Raw genomic sequence first — 12,736 nt, forward strand, 5'->3', positions numbered from 1 at the left:
CCAAAGATCTTGACATAATTATATCTGTTTTCACAAAAATGGCCGTCTGTTGACATCTTGGCAAGCTGAGTGTTTTTCCCCGAGCCATGCAGACTGATCATAGTATTCAACATCCTGAGTACCACAAAACATACTCTACCTGGTTCAAAGTGAACAAAGTCCTATACCAACTATTTTCTAAGTACCACAGCACTACAGCAGTCTTCAGAAAAAAAAAGACAACGGGTAAAAAAAACTAATAAAATAATGCTATGCAATAAAAAGGCTTCAAATGAGAATAAACTCATGATTTTAAATAAATTAGGTAACACATATCTAAGAACTAAAGAAAAGCACTATGTCCTGATGAGTCTTCAGAAGTTCAGAACCACAAAAGGGCTAAAGTGTGAAGAACCAGGTAGATCACAGAAGAAGAAAACTAAAAAAAACCTTTAAAAAAAAAAAGATTTACACAATTTATAAAAGCAATGCTTATGTCAGTTTGGAAATTGAGAAGGCACTAAATGAGGAAATTAAAAAGGCTCGAGGATCACTGTGAAGCTACAGGTGTATAAATTCATCTGACATGCTAAGCTTCATTTTTTAAAATGAGAGGCACAAGAAGATTCACAGTGATGCCATGTTGAAGATGTTTTGGATCATAAGGTCTGATCACAGCAGTCAGGGGAGCGGATATCGATTTAAAACTTGGCCTAATGAACTAAATGTAATTTAAGACTAGAGGCTAAACGATGATTCATTTAGTGATCGACCGTATCAGACTGTTGAGAGGTTTCACAGTTAAGTGGTCTACATACTTCATCAGCAGTCTTTAGAGAAATGTAGCAATTTTCAAACTAAAAAATTAACATCCAGCACTGTTTAACAGTTACTCTCCATCACAGTGAATGTAGCAGCAGCAGCAGCTGACTCAACATGCGTTACATTAGACAGAAACAGTAAAGAGAGCTTGAAGGAAGCCGATATTATACAAGCAGAAGCAACATTCATTTTGTCTTTCAAGAAGAAGTGTTCTTTGTCATGAAACTATTCCCAATCGACTCATTTCTGACAGTTCTACGTTGTAAAAAAAATTAGAAAAACAAACAAAAATGAACTACAGTGGACCCAAAACATGAGAAACTTTTGAAGTATTTGGAGAAAATGGAATCAGCAGAGCGTGATGGCCTCTGATTGGATGTGTGCAAAGTCAACTCTGACACATTCCTACACAGAGAAACTCATCACGCCAAGCGTTTAAAATAACAAATAATAAAAGTAAACATATTTACAAAAGTCAAAAAGGCTTTTAAAACTTTTCTCTTACTGACATCATCAGACCTTCTGTGTCCTGTTGGAGAAACCTTCTGGCGGGCTCGTTTTAGTGTCAGTGCTGCTCACTATTTGAGTCGCTGTATCAACGTGTGCGTCAGTCCAAGGCTGAGCAGCTGAGGGGCGGACAGCTGGGCTACATGAGGGAAGGTTTTCAGCAGTTTCTCCCAGGTCAGTTCCAGAAGGCTGGGCACCGTCAACCACACTTTGTACAGCGATCCAGTCCTCCTGTTCCCGGACATGTTCACCACGCCGCCGTGCACGTACATGCAGCCGGCCTGAGGGCAGCAGAAATTAGACAATTTAACAATTGTTTCTGATTCATTGATTTGAAAGTCAAAACTAAAATCGATCACTTTTTATTCAACTCTAAAGTATTTTATGAGCAACAAAAGTAAAAAAAATAATAATGTAGGTTTCAACTTTTTTTACATATCTACAAAAGTGTGCCACAGTTACTTCCCACGCAGGTTGTAGGTATAAGATAGATAATGAATGTTTGTACTGAAACAACTGTGTGCTGGTTCTCATTCAATTTCTAAATATGGTGAATGGAAAACGAGATGGTTCATCTCAAGGGGCTATCCATCAAATAAACAGAATTTCTAACAAAATATATTTTTTAAATCAACAGGCATTAAGAATACGGACACATTCTTTAAAACATGCTAAACCCTATACAGTCTTTTGAGTTTGACAAAAAAGGATTTACATTTAGATTGGGTGACTTTTTCCCCTTTGTACGTTCTAAAAGAAAACTTCCTTTTGATTAGGAAGTTTATCCTCTGAAAATAACTCTGTGAGTCATGACTGTCTACAATGGGTGTAACACCCGAGTCCCACTGTCTGTGATGTTTTCAGAGTTTTCAGAGTCCTATCTTCACTTTGTTTACATCGCCCGGACGGCCGGCTGACTCCTCCCCTCGTGTATAAAAGTTGTTTAATTGAGGGACTAGAGAAAAGAAGAATAACATACTGTACTCACTGCTTAACTGTGTTTCTAGATCATATAAAGTCTTTAAAACATGCTAAACCCTATACATACATAATATATTTAGTTTGGGTGACTTTCTCCCCTTTCTTTTGATTATTGATGAGGAGCTTTAAAGGAAGAATGTGTGACATTTTACACATCATTTCAGCAGAAATCAAGTATCTCCTGTGTAAATGTCATGACTGTCTACAATGAGTGAGAAGCGGAGTCCTGCTAGCTGTACCGCTGTCGGGCCGTGTTTACATCGTGTTTACATCGTGTTTACATCGTGTTTACACCGTGTTTACACCGTGTTTACACCGTGTTTACACCGTGTTTACATCGTGTTTACATGGACGGGACGGCCTAACCTTTAAAGCTGTCAGTCAGGGACTAGAGAAAAGAAGAATAACATACTCACTGCTTGGCTGTCACCTAAGTGTCTTTAGATCACGGTCATTCTGTTGTCAGTTTTATGTGCAATATGAAGTTAACCAAATTGTGCTAACATTAGCATGCTAACACAACAATGCAGGCGACAATGGTGTGTTCTAATTCAGAAAAGCGGAGGTGTCCCCAAACAGCTGTTTGTTTTGGTTTAATGCTGGTGCTCAATGGCAACACCTACTGGATCAAAAAGTCGCACATTCTTCCTTTAATAGCAAATTTCCATGTTCGGCCATTTTTTTCATTATGCTGAATAATATGTTGTTTTTAAGATTTAGTTTTGGGCTTTTTGTGCCTTTAATGGAGAGACAGGACAGTGGATAGAGCTGGAAATCAGGGAGAGAGAGAGTGGGGAACGACACGTGGGAAAGAAGCCACAGGTGGGATTCGAACCTGGGCCACCCGCCTTGAGGACCACAGCCTCCATACATGGGGCGCACGCACCAACCACTGCACCACCAGCGCCCCAGTTCTGTGTCTTTTTTTTTTATAGCAATTTAAACAAACGTAAACCTCTTGTAGACCCTCAGCTGGTGGGAGAGTCCTGTGTTTTACTGACCGGTGTGACTGCAGCAGAGTGAAAGTACGCCGGTTCTGGCATGACGGCAGGCAGCTTGGTCCACTGAAAAGTCTGCAGGTTGATCTTCCACAGGTCGGACAGGATCATTTCTCCATTATAACCCCCGCATATAAACACCTCTGCAGGTAAGGCACACAGCAAGAAGCAGTTAAAAAAAAAGAAATTAATCACATTACAGTAAGTGTGTGAAAATACTCCTCACCATCTTTGACCTGCACACAGCTGTGACACCGGCGAGCAGCGGGAAATCCTGTCGTCATGGTGACAAATTAAAGTTAAAAATCAGTGTACAATCTACATGCAAAAAAAAAATCTTAGTCATGAATGACAAACCTATTTTTCCATGAGGTTTTGTCACTATTTCCTCCCAGTAGTTGGTTTCTAAATTATACGCGTGAATCTGATGAAGACAAATAAAATGTCAGATTGATGAAATTATTATTATTTTTTGGTCAAATATTGTCTTTGTGCTCGTTCCTACAACCTTATCAAGGGCATACGACGTCCATGAAGTCCCGCCTCCTAAAATATATATTCTCTGTCCGTCATGAGCCAGTTCATGTCTGTACCTGAAGGACCAAACATCACTTTCACTTCAGTGAAGGTTTACTACATTTCACACATTCTGCATTTGTTCACATCGGCTGATGTCTGACCTCTCCTCAGGTAGATCTGAGGGTGCATTGTTGGGTTTGAGGTGGGTCCACTCCCTGGTGGTCAGGTCCAGCCTGTGCAGGTCGGTGCTGTAAAGGTACCCCGTTGTCCCTCCAAACACATAGAGGTAGCCGTTTATGATGACCATCGCCTGCAAACAGAAAACGCAGATAAAAAAAAAAGATTTGTTGGAGCATTTTGATAAAACATCTAAAGACTCTAGAGAGACAGAAGCTGTTACCTGTCCATAGATCTTGTTTGGTTTCTTCCCCCTGCAGTTGAGCAGATTCCATCGTTTGTACTGAACGTTGCAAACGTGGACGTCGTTGCCGTTGCTTTCACCGAATGGAATCCCAGTGCCGCCAAACACGAGCAGGTTGTTACCGTGTAAAACAGCTGACGGGGGAAGACACATCCAAACCATCAGAATCTAAAACAGTTCAATTACTATCATTTAAAAAAAAAAAAGTTGGTTCAAGGAGGCAAACTGAGTGGTCAAAAAACATGACTCCCACCCACTACCACTTACCACGTCACCCCCACCCCCCACCCTCTCACCTCCATATTACACTTACACGCATTATAATTCAGATAATGTACAAGGCATACATTCATTTGCTTCCCAACAGTATTCAGAGGTTTTTTTAAACTAGAGAGAGCCGGTATGAACTAAGGGGAACAGGTGTGTATAAAAAACCAAAGGTAAGGACAAACATAAAGAACAGGTGTATTTCGGTAAAAGGGGTTAACTTGTGGAGTACTTATGCCATAGAATTAAGAATGTGTCGTTCACTTTCCAGATTTAAATTTTTGTTAAAAAAAAAATGGTGTTTAATAAATATAAAAGGTCGGTTTGATTATTTTTTGAGAGTGTGACTTCTGTTTAGTTTTTTGTTTGTTTCATTTGTTTTGTTTTGAAAGAGATTCTTGGAACAAATTTTTGTTCCGATATGTTTTTGGTTTTTTGTAACTGAACTAGTCGTGTCTTAAATAATAAGATTTGTAACAAGGGTAGGTGTGATAAGATAAAGCTTCAGCCTCACACCTTTTAGGTCAAAATGTTTTTGTTTTTTCTTGTGACTGAAATAAATGATTACTACTACTACTACTACTACTACACTGTCCTCTCAATAAAGGCATGAAAAGCCAACACAATAATATTTGTACTTGTGAAAAACTAACAGCAGGTTCAATTGGTCACGCTGAAGCATTTCACTTCCTTGGTTTCAACTTTTAAAAAAGGCAGAGACATTTTGGACCACCAGCTGCAGCGCAGAGCAAAGCACTGATAAGTGGATCACACAGGTTGTTTGTTTTACTGCAGTGAAAAAGTCTGATGCAAATCTTTGCTGTTTGCACAGGGGGCTAGTTAAGGTCAACTGCCGACTTGCTGCTTCTCAACTGACATTGAAAACATTAACAGCAGGTGAAACAGACGGCGATCCCAAGAAAAGGAACGGTGGAGCAGAGGGAGAGAACAGGAAAGAGAAAGTCCCCTACAACAGACGCAGCGAAAAGTTTCAAAACAAGTGACAGAGTGATCTTATGAAGACACTGTGTTTCAACCTGTCATAAATAGCATAAGCTAACATAAGTGCATACATAATGTAGCCTACAGCTAATAAATTAATCAGTGGCATGTTTTTTTATTCAACTTCGGTGTAATAGGGATTGGTATATGGAAACAGGTCAATAAACATGTGTGTTAACCCTCAGGCATCAGTTTCATTTACGACCCTCTTAAGTCACTCAGGACAAAATGTCCATGCCAAAAAACTGCTTTAAAAATAGAACAGATTTATATTTGTTTTCTGCATAAATCTCTTAAACAACTTCAGCCCTGTTAAAAAATATCAAACATTCAATAATTATTAGGAATTTAACCCTTTAAATGCCAGAATCATCATAATCGAACTGGCATTTAAAGGGTTAAATTACTAAAAATGATTGAATGTTTGGTAGTTTTGAGCAGGGCTGAAGTTGTTTAAGAGATTTATGAAGAAAAAAGTAGAAAGAAATATCAATCTGTTCTATTTTTATAGCAGTTTTTTGGCATGGACATTTTTGTCCAAAGTGACTTAAGAGGGTCGTAAATTAAACTGATGCCTGAGGGTTAAACAAACTGAAACAGCTTAAATTTAGCAAGTCATTTGTTTAGGCGAGTGCATGTAAACACACAGATTATTTGCAGGATGTCAGACTGCTTCAAAAGGAATACATTGAAAAGAATCCTCGTCAACAAACATCTCTGTTTGTGTTCAGTGTTGTTCACTCAGACCCGTTGTGTGTATCTGTGAACTCGGACTAGATTTTCTGCCTCGGGTTGATTGCCTCTACATCCATCAATGTTATGTTGGTGGAAACTGGAGAGGTATTTATTTTAGACAGTAAGAAAATTGATCAAATAAATAAATAAATATATATATATATATATAGGTTTTGTGGTTAATTCTTAACAAATGTTTCATGTCATGTCTTTGTAACCTGATACTGGATGCTTTGAATTTCCCTCTGGATCAATAAAGTATCTATCTATCTATCTATCTATCTATCTATCTATCTATCTATCTATCTATCTGAACAAATGAAATAAATGACTGATTGGATCTTGCTCAGTAAGACCGCATGCAAACCTGCATCATGGCCTGAACACATACAAGCATCACTCTGTCTTTCTGCAAATGATAAAGTAGTCGATCTTTGTTTTTGTGTCATGCTGCTTTTTCTCTTCAGATTTGATCCACAAACTATTTCGACACTAAACACAAAGGAGCCTCTTATCCAGACATGCAACATGCAATTTGTCAAAATGTACAGCAACACCAGACTATATTTTAAGATTGGTGGTATGTATATATAGATATAGAAATATATATAGAAATATAAAGCCTTCAACCCTTCATGCAAAAGAATGACAAACAGGTATACAAGGTTTGTAGCAAGATGAAGGGGAATTTGTATGGATGGGACGGATGCTGAGGTCCTGGTGTCCTTTGACCTTTATTCATCTAAATCTAGTTCATTTTTGAGTCAGAGCAGAAGTTTGTGCAAAATTTGAAGACATCTGTCTGAGCATTTATTGTGTTTACAAGAAATGGAAAGAACAGTAAACTGTAATGTAAGAGTGAATTATCTTTGACCCAGGTGTAAAAAACCAAACTGCATAATTTATTATTTGATCCTGTTTGAGCAAATGTGTTTAATGATGAGCAGATGAATTATTATGTTGCTGACTGAATGTTTTCTAGATTACAGGGACTGACATTTGATCAACATTTGCTACAGTACCTTTAATTAAGACTTGCAGCCAGTTAAAGATGAGGTGTCATTCAAATAAAAAATGGAGGGCATTGCACGATTCCTTACCTGACATAGAGGCGAGCTCAGTGGGCATGTAACCCTCCGTGCGGACCTGCTGCCAGGTCGCTGTGGCAAAATGAAACCGCCAGAGCTCCCTGAAAAGAGGGTAGTCTTCATTCTCTGAACCGCCTGCCTCCTCAAAGTCTGGGTTGTAGCCTCCAAACACATACAGGTTGGCACTGTCTGCAACACAGCGGTGTCCACTCCGGGCGGGGGGTACACAGTGTCCTGTGGGAGGGACACGTTCATGACAGACTACGTTTTCAGTCCCTGATGTTAGTGGGAAAAAATGGAAATTATTTCAGCAAAAGAAACCGCTATATTGTAAAATATTACACAAGAAGATGTTGAACCATTTTGTCTAAAAACCAAGCGGGCCAATTTTTGCTTATGATTACTGTGAGTGCAAGAGATGACCCCGGCTGATTTCAACAGTAAAAAATATACAGGATGTATTTTACAAAAGCAAGATCACTTAGTTCATATGGCTCTGGTCTTATTTATTTTATTTAACAGGGATTTTTTACAGGGACATTGCATATTAATAAAAAAATAAAAAAAATCAGTAAATATGCCAGAGTTAGCCCAAAAGCTAATTTTCATCTGTTGTCGCTGGCAGATTTTATGAAAAGGCTCCCTAAAAAAAAAAAAAAATTCAAACATTGCTAAAAGCTACAAATAATAAGCAGACAGGTGCGCAGCCACAGGAGAAAATACATAAACCATGCAGGATACACATGCAGCAGCATTTGGTTAATATAAAAAAATGTATATCATGCAGGACAGACATGGAGCAGCAATCACTGCTACTATCCATCCAAGTAGTAAAACAACGGGGTCCAGACTGAAACATCACTAAAGGATAATAATATTGTTTTTTTTAAATAATAAATAATTTGCACTGCCCTGTAGTTTTCTTAATTAATCAAGCACTGATCTCTGTTTATTTGATTATACCTGAAGGAAATCCTCAACCTAGTTATGTACCTTCTCTCAGAAACCTGTTGGGGATCCGCAGGTTGGGGCAGGACGGGGAGAAGATGCGCCGAGCCTGAAGCCATCGTGCTCGCTTCTTGGAGCCTGTCGAAGAGAGAGTGTTAAATTATGTACAGCTGATGTGATGCATGCATTTCAGTAGCTGGTAGAATGCCAGTTATTAACCTGCAAGATTTGACATTCTGTGCAAAGTTTCTTTCGTAGAAAAGCAGAATCATGTTGAGAGTTAGTGGTTAAAATATGAATCAATAGAACAAGAGGGTACACTTAAAACTCACTTTTAAAGACTTGCTTTTATGTGATTTCTCCTTTAAAGATCTATCTCTTCCTTTTATTCATTTTAACCTTTTTATCTTTCTCTTCTTTAAATGTTTTAGCCTTTAACTGTTTCCCTTCCTGTATTAATTGTACTGCTCTCAGTCTTTTTAAATTCCTCCTTTTATGGTTTAACTCTTCAGCTCTCTGTTGTTTTATTCATTTAACCAATGTCCTGTTTATCTCTTCTTTTAATCTTCATTCTGTGTTTACAGCCTGTGATGTGACGTCGTCCCACTATCCCTCAGTTTTTATTTTGTTCTCTCCTGGTTCATTTTAATCTAATTTTCCTTCTTTGTACTGACCTGCCTCTCCATACCTGCCTGTTGAATCTTATTCCTGTTATTTGCATTTTTACAATGTCGCCCTCTCTGTTGATCTCTGTTGTGTTGTTGTGTTTCTGTATTTGTCTGTCACAGCACTTTGTAAACATTTCTTTTAAAAAGGTGACATATAAATAAAGATATTATTAATATCATTATTAATACTGACTCCTGTCACAGGGGAAGTCAGCTGTTATGATTGGCTGTAAGCTTTTAGTCATGATGAGGCTGCACACACAGTCTTGTCTATCCAGATATCTTCTACCCTTTTTTAGATCTATGATTCCATACATGATCTCTTTCTGGGCACATGGCCAGTGGAAACAGAGGGGTCGTTTTGCATTCAAAAACATGCAGAATTTAACTATGAAAAACATGACTTTTATAAAGTATAGCATGCTCTCTGAACACATTGAGCTAACGAGACAAACCCTTACAATGCGTTATGTTGTGTCTCCTGTATGATGCTAACTGTCTGCCCAAATGTAAGTCTCTGTAAAAACCATGAGTCATGTGAAGAAAGAAAAAGCACGACATGTCTGTGTGCCTTCTAAATGTTTATTCAGTCGTTAAATTCCTGCAAGCTTCCGTAGCAGCGTTAGCTATTGTTAGCCTGTTAGGCTGAAGTTATCCGTGACACAACACTACTATCTCTGCTAACTGACACAAAAGTAGTATCTTAGTGTACACATAACAAAGACAACAGGAGACCTACGCTGACTCTTCACCTGCAGGTCTCTGTTTGCTTTGCTTTAATGCAGGTTCTCTGGGTTTGTTTACAAACCTGAGTCGCGGATTGAGGGCCTCCACGACAGTTTCTCAAACTTGTTGAGCTGACTGGAGGTTCCGTCCTCCTCAGCTGAACACATCTCCACAGTTTAACCTCACAGACCCGCAAAAGGACCGGCTTCACTTTGACCACACGTTGCTGTGGCATGGGCCCCGAGAGCTCACACAGGTCACACTGAAATAAAGAAATAACAAACAGTAAAGCGTCCACACCTGCTGCAGTGGCACGCAGCGTCACGGCCAGCTGGCCTGAACTGACCAATCAGAGGAGAGGAGCCCCGCATGTCGCGTTCAAGAGTCACACGGAGATTTAAATGAAACTGCTGCTGCATTAAAGTCTTTATATGTGATGTTTCACACTTAAATATAATATAAATCGTTGTAGTGTAAATGTACGCACTATGTAGGTAATTGAATAACCTTTTCTACACTACACTTATTTTATACCAGCTATACAGATTGATAGGCCTACTGACAAGGTGATAATGGGATCTATAAAAGTATGACATCTCCTTGGGGGGAAAAACTGCTACTGTGGACACAAAAGCATCGCTGTGGCATAGATCCCTCACGCTGTAGCAAATTGTAATGTTTTAATTCTCAGCTCGGACATACTTTTAATCCTGCTCTTAAAGTCTTTCTATGTGATTTTTCACACTTAAATGTATAAATCAAGTATCTCCTCTGAAAATAACTCTGTGAGTCATGACTGTCTACAATGGGTGTAACACCCGAGTCCCACTGTCTGTGATGTTTTCAGAGTTTTCAGAGTCCTATCTTCACTTTGTTTACATCGCCAGGACGGCCGGCTGACTCCTCCCCTCGTGTATAAAAGTTGTTTAATTGAGGGACTAGAGAAAAGAAGAATAACATACTGTACTCACTGCTTAACTGTGTTTCTAGATCACGCTCATTTCAGGTAAATTTACATGCAGATCACTAGCATTAGCATGCTAACACAACAATGCAGCGCGAGTTGTTTTGGTTTCTTGCTGGTGCTTAAGAGCAACATCTGCTGGATCAAAAAAAATCACATATAAAGCCTTTAATTTCTTGATTTTAGATTGTATAGCTATGATGGAGGGGACATACAATTACTGTATGTCCAGTACAATTCTGGGGCAAAGGTTGACTCATTTTGATCAAGTCAACCTTTGCCCCAGATCTACAGGGACAGAAGCTGACATGCAGTTATCTGGTTTTAAAGCTCATTGTGAGAGGCTGAAGCAGAAAAACACACACAGATCAGCCTTTTCCATGTGTGAAAATAGAGAAACAGCTAAGAACTAAAACAAAAGAGCTGCATCTGTAAACGTCAAAGCAGATAAGGACAAGGAAAAGATTGGATCACAAAACAATTATTTCATCTTCCTTTTAAGAGTCGATCGCTTACAATCTCAAATTGCCTCAATTGTTTTTTTGCAGGTTTCACTTTGTTCCTTGTTTTACAAATTGACCTTTGACCTGAAACTTCACTGAAGTGACTAAAGTGCAACTTTAAGAGGACACAGAGAGCACACATGACATTTCAAAGGCACTGAAGAGGTGCTCATACAATGAGCCAAGGCTGAGTGACAGAGATTAAACGGGAGATGTGTCATCAACTTTTTTTTTGTTGTTGTTCCCATGTGTGATCTATATATTAGGAAGGTGGACCTTAGGCTTGATACCATGAAAGGGGACGACTGTGATTTGAGGGGATTCATCAGATTCCTTCTGTGTCTGCATTAAATGATTCAAACAGATATACTACTCTGCAGGATCTTGTTTAAACTTGTAATGTGAGATAGGCCTATCTATTGCAGACTCTTGAGAACACGACAGTTCAGTTTCTAAGACTTTACCGGAGCCTGTAGAGCAACATTTTGAGCTGAGCACACACACACACAATCAAAGCACTTTAAACATGTTTTGCACAAATCTGTGACATCTTGTTTGCAGTCTTATTTGGACTACAAACTAATTTGTGTGCAGGTTAGATTTAAACATGTAAACCACTCAAAAGAAAGTCTGTCAACATTTTTGTTTATAAATGCACTTCAGCAACACCCAACAAATAAAAGTGACAGGGGGAACTACATGCATGTCTCTAAATGTGGTTGCATGGAGGAACTCTGTTTTGAGCTGAATGTGACCTTATTGATCAACTTTGACTTTTACATATAACCGTGTTTTCTTGAGTTTGCATGGCTGTAAAATGTTACATGAAAACACAGACATAGAAACAGCATATTAACAGTCATCAAGTCAAAAATGATGTTATTCTCATGTGCAGTAGTCATCAAAAGAAATACTTTTTGTTCAAAGGAAGTTACACTTTTTCTGTCACAAAAACAGTTTCTCAACAAGCCACCTTTTTTCAGACTATTATGTCAAGTCAGCGTCTTTCCATAAATTCAGTCAGGAATAAATCACATTTACCTCAAAAGCGTAAACAGTTTGTACAATATATGATACAAGACACTTGTACACAAAACAGGATCTGTCTTTTTTTTTAAAACACACAATAAATGTCCTAATTATGGTTACAAACAGCGTGGCAACATCAAGTAAACACCTGCAGCTTAAAAGATTTCAACACAGAAAATCTGTTTTCACTCTTGAGCTGTGCAACATATGATCATGATGCGTGTTGGGATTGAAAGAAGCAGAATGGGGGAAGTTGGGTTTTTTTTTGTATTCGTTTTTTCCCACTTCTTTACTTGTAAGAGTGTTTTAAAATTAGGTCCAGATATTCCATGATGGGAAACTTATAGAAGCAGAAGTTCTGTAAAATACAGTTCAACCAAAGAGCAAAACAAACTACATTATCCTAAAATAGAAATGAAAACATCTCTTAGAAGCAGTTTTTGTGTGAACATTATACACTGCACCGATAAACCCAATTGAATCAGAATCCATTATTTATTCAAGCTAGCTTAATAACCAGGCAAATGTTGCTATATCTGTCTCACCTTACTGTAATCTGTTCTGCACATGTTAAATTTA

General features: G+C 38.5%; 1 protein-coding gene across 2 annotated transcripts; it reads right to left on the bottom strand.

Annotated features, from left to right (window-relative positions):
• Positions 1 to 35: 35 nt before the first annotated feature.
• On the bottom strand, positions 36 to 10,003 carry LOC110001894 (kelch domain-containing protein 10). 2 transcript variants are annotated; one of them, XM_020657450.3, is made up of 10 exons: positions 9,744 to 10,003; positions 8,313 to 8,405; positions 7,332 to 7,553; positions 4,207 to 4,361; positions 3,968 to 4,116; positions 3,796 to 3,880; positions 3,645 to 3,711; positions 3,514 to 3,561; positions 3,291 to 3,430; positions 36 to 1,589 (listed from the first exon to the last, which is right to left on the bottom strand). In XM_020657450.3, exons 1-10 carry the CDS (start codon positions 9,826 to 9,828, stop codon positions 1,380 to 1,382), a joined length of 1,254 nt encoding a protein of 417 aa, XP_020513106.1. In that variant the 5' UTR covers positions 9,829 to 10,003; the 3' UTR covers positions 36 to 1,379. The 2 variants fall into 2 exon arrangements, with proteins under 2 accessions (XP_020513106.1, XP_020513105.1); XM_020657449.3 differs by having other exon boundaries at positions 7,332 to 7,595.
• Positions 10,004 to 12,736: the final 2,733 nt, after the last annotated feature.

This window comes from Labrus bergylta, chromosome 7, assembly GCF_963930695.1.
Source record: "Labrus bergylta chromosome 7, fLabBer1.1, whole genome shotgun sequence".
NCBI lineage: Eukaryota > Metazoa > Chordata > Actinopteri > Labriformes > Labridae > Labrus > Labrus bergylta.

Coding starts and splice junctions, on each gene's coding strand:
- LOC110001894 (XM_020657449.3), bottom strand. CDS start 9,828: ATGTGTTCAGCTGAGGAGGACGGAACCTCCAGTCAGCTCAACAAGTTT. Junction 7,596..8,312: donor CAACAGGTTTCTGAGAGAAG/GTACATAACTAG, acceptor CACTAACATCAG/GGACTGAAAACGTAGTCTGT. Junction 4,117..4,206: donor CAAACAAGATCTATGGACAG/GTAACAGCTTCT, acceptor TTCTGTTTGCAG/GCGATGGTCATCATAAACGG.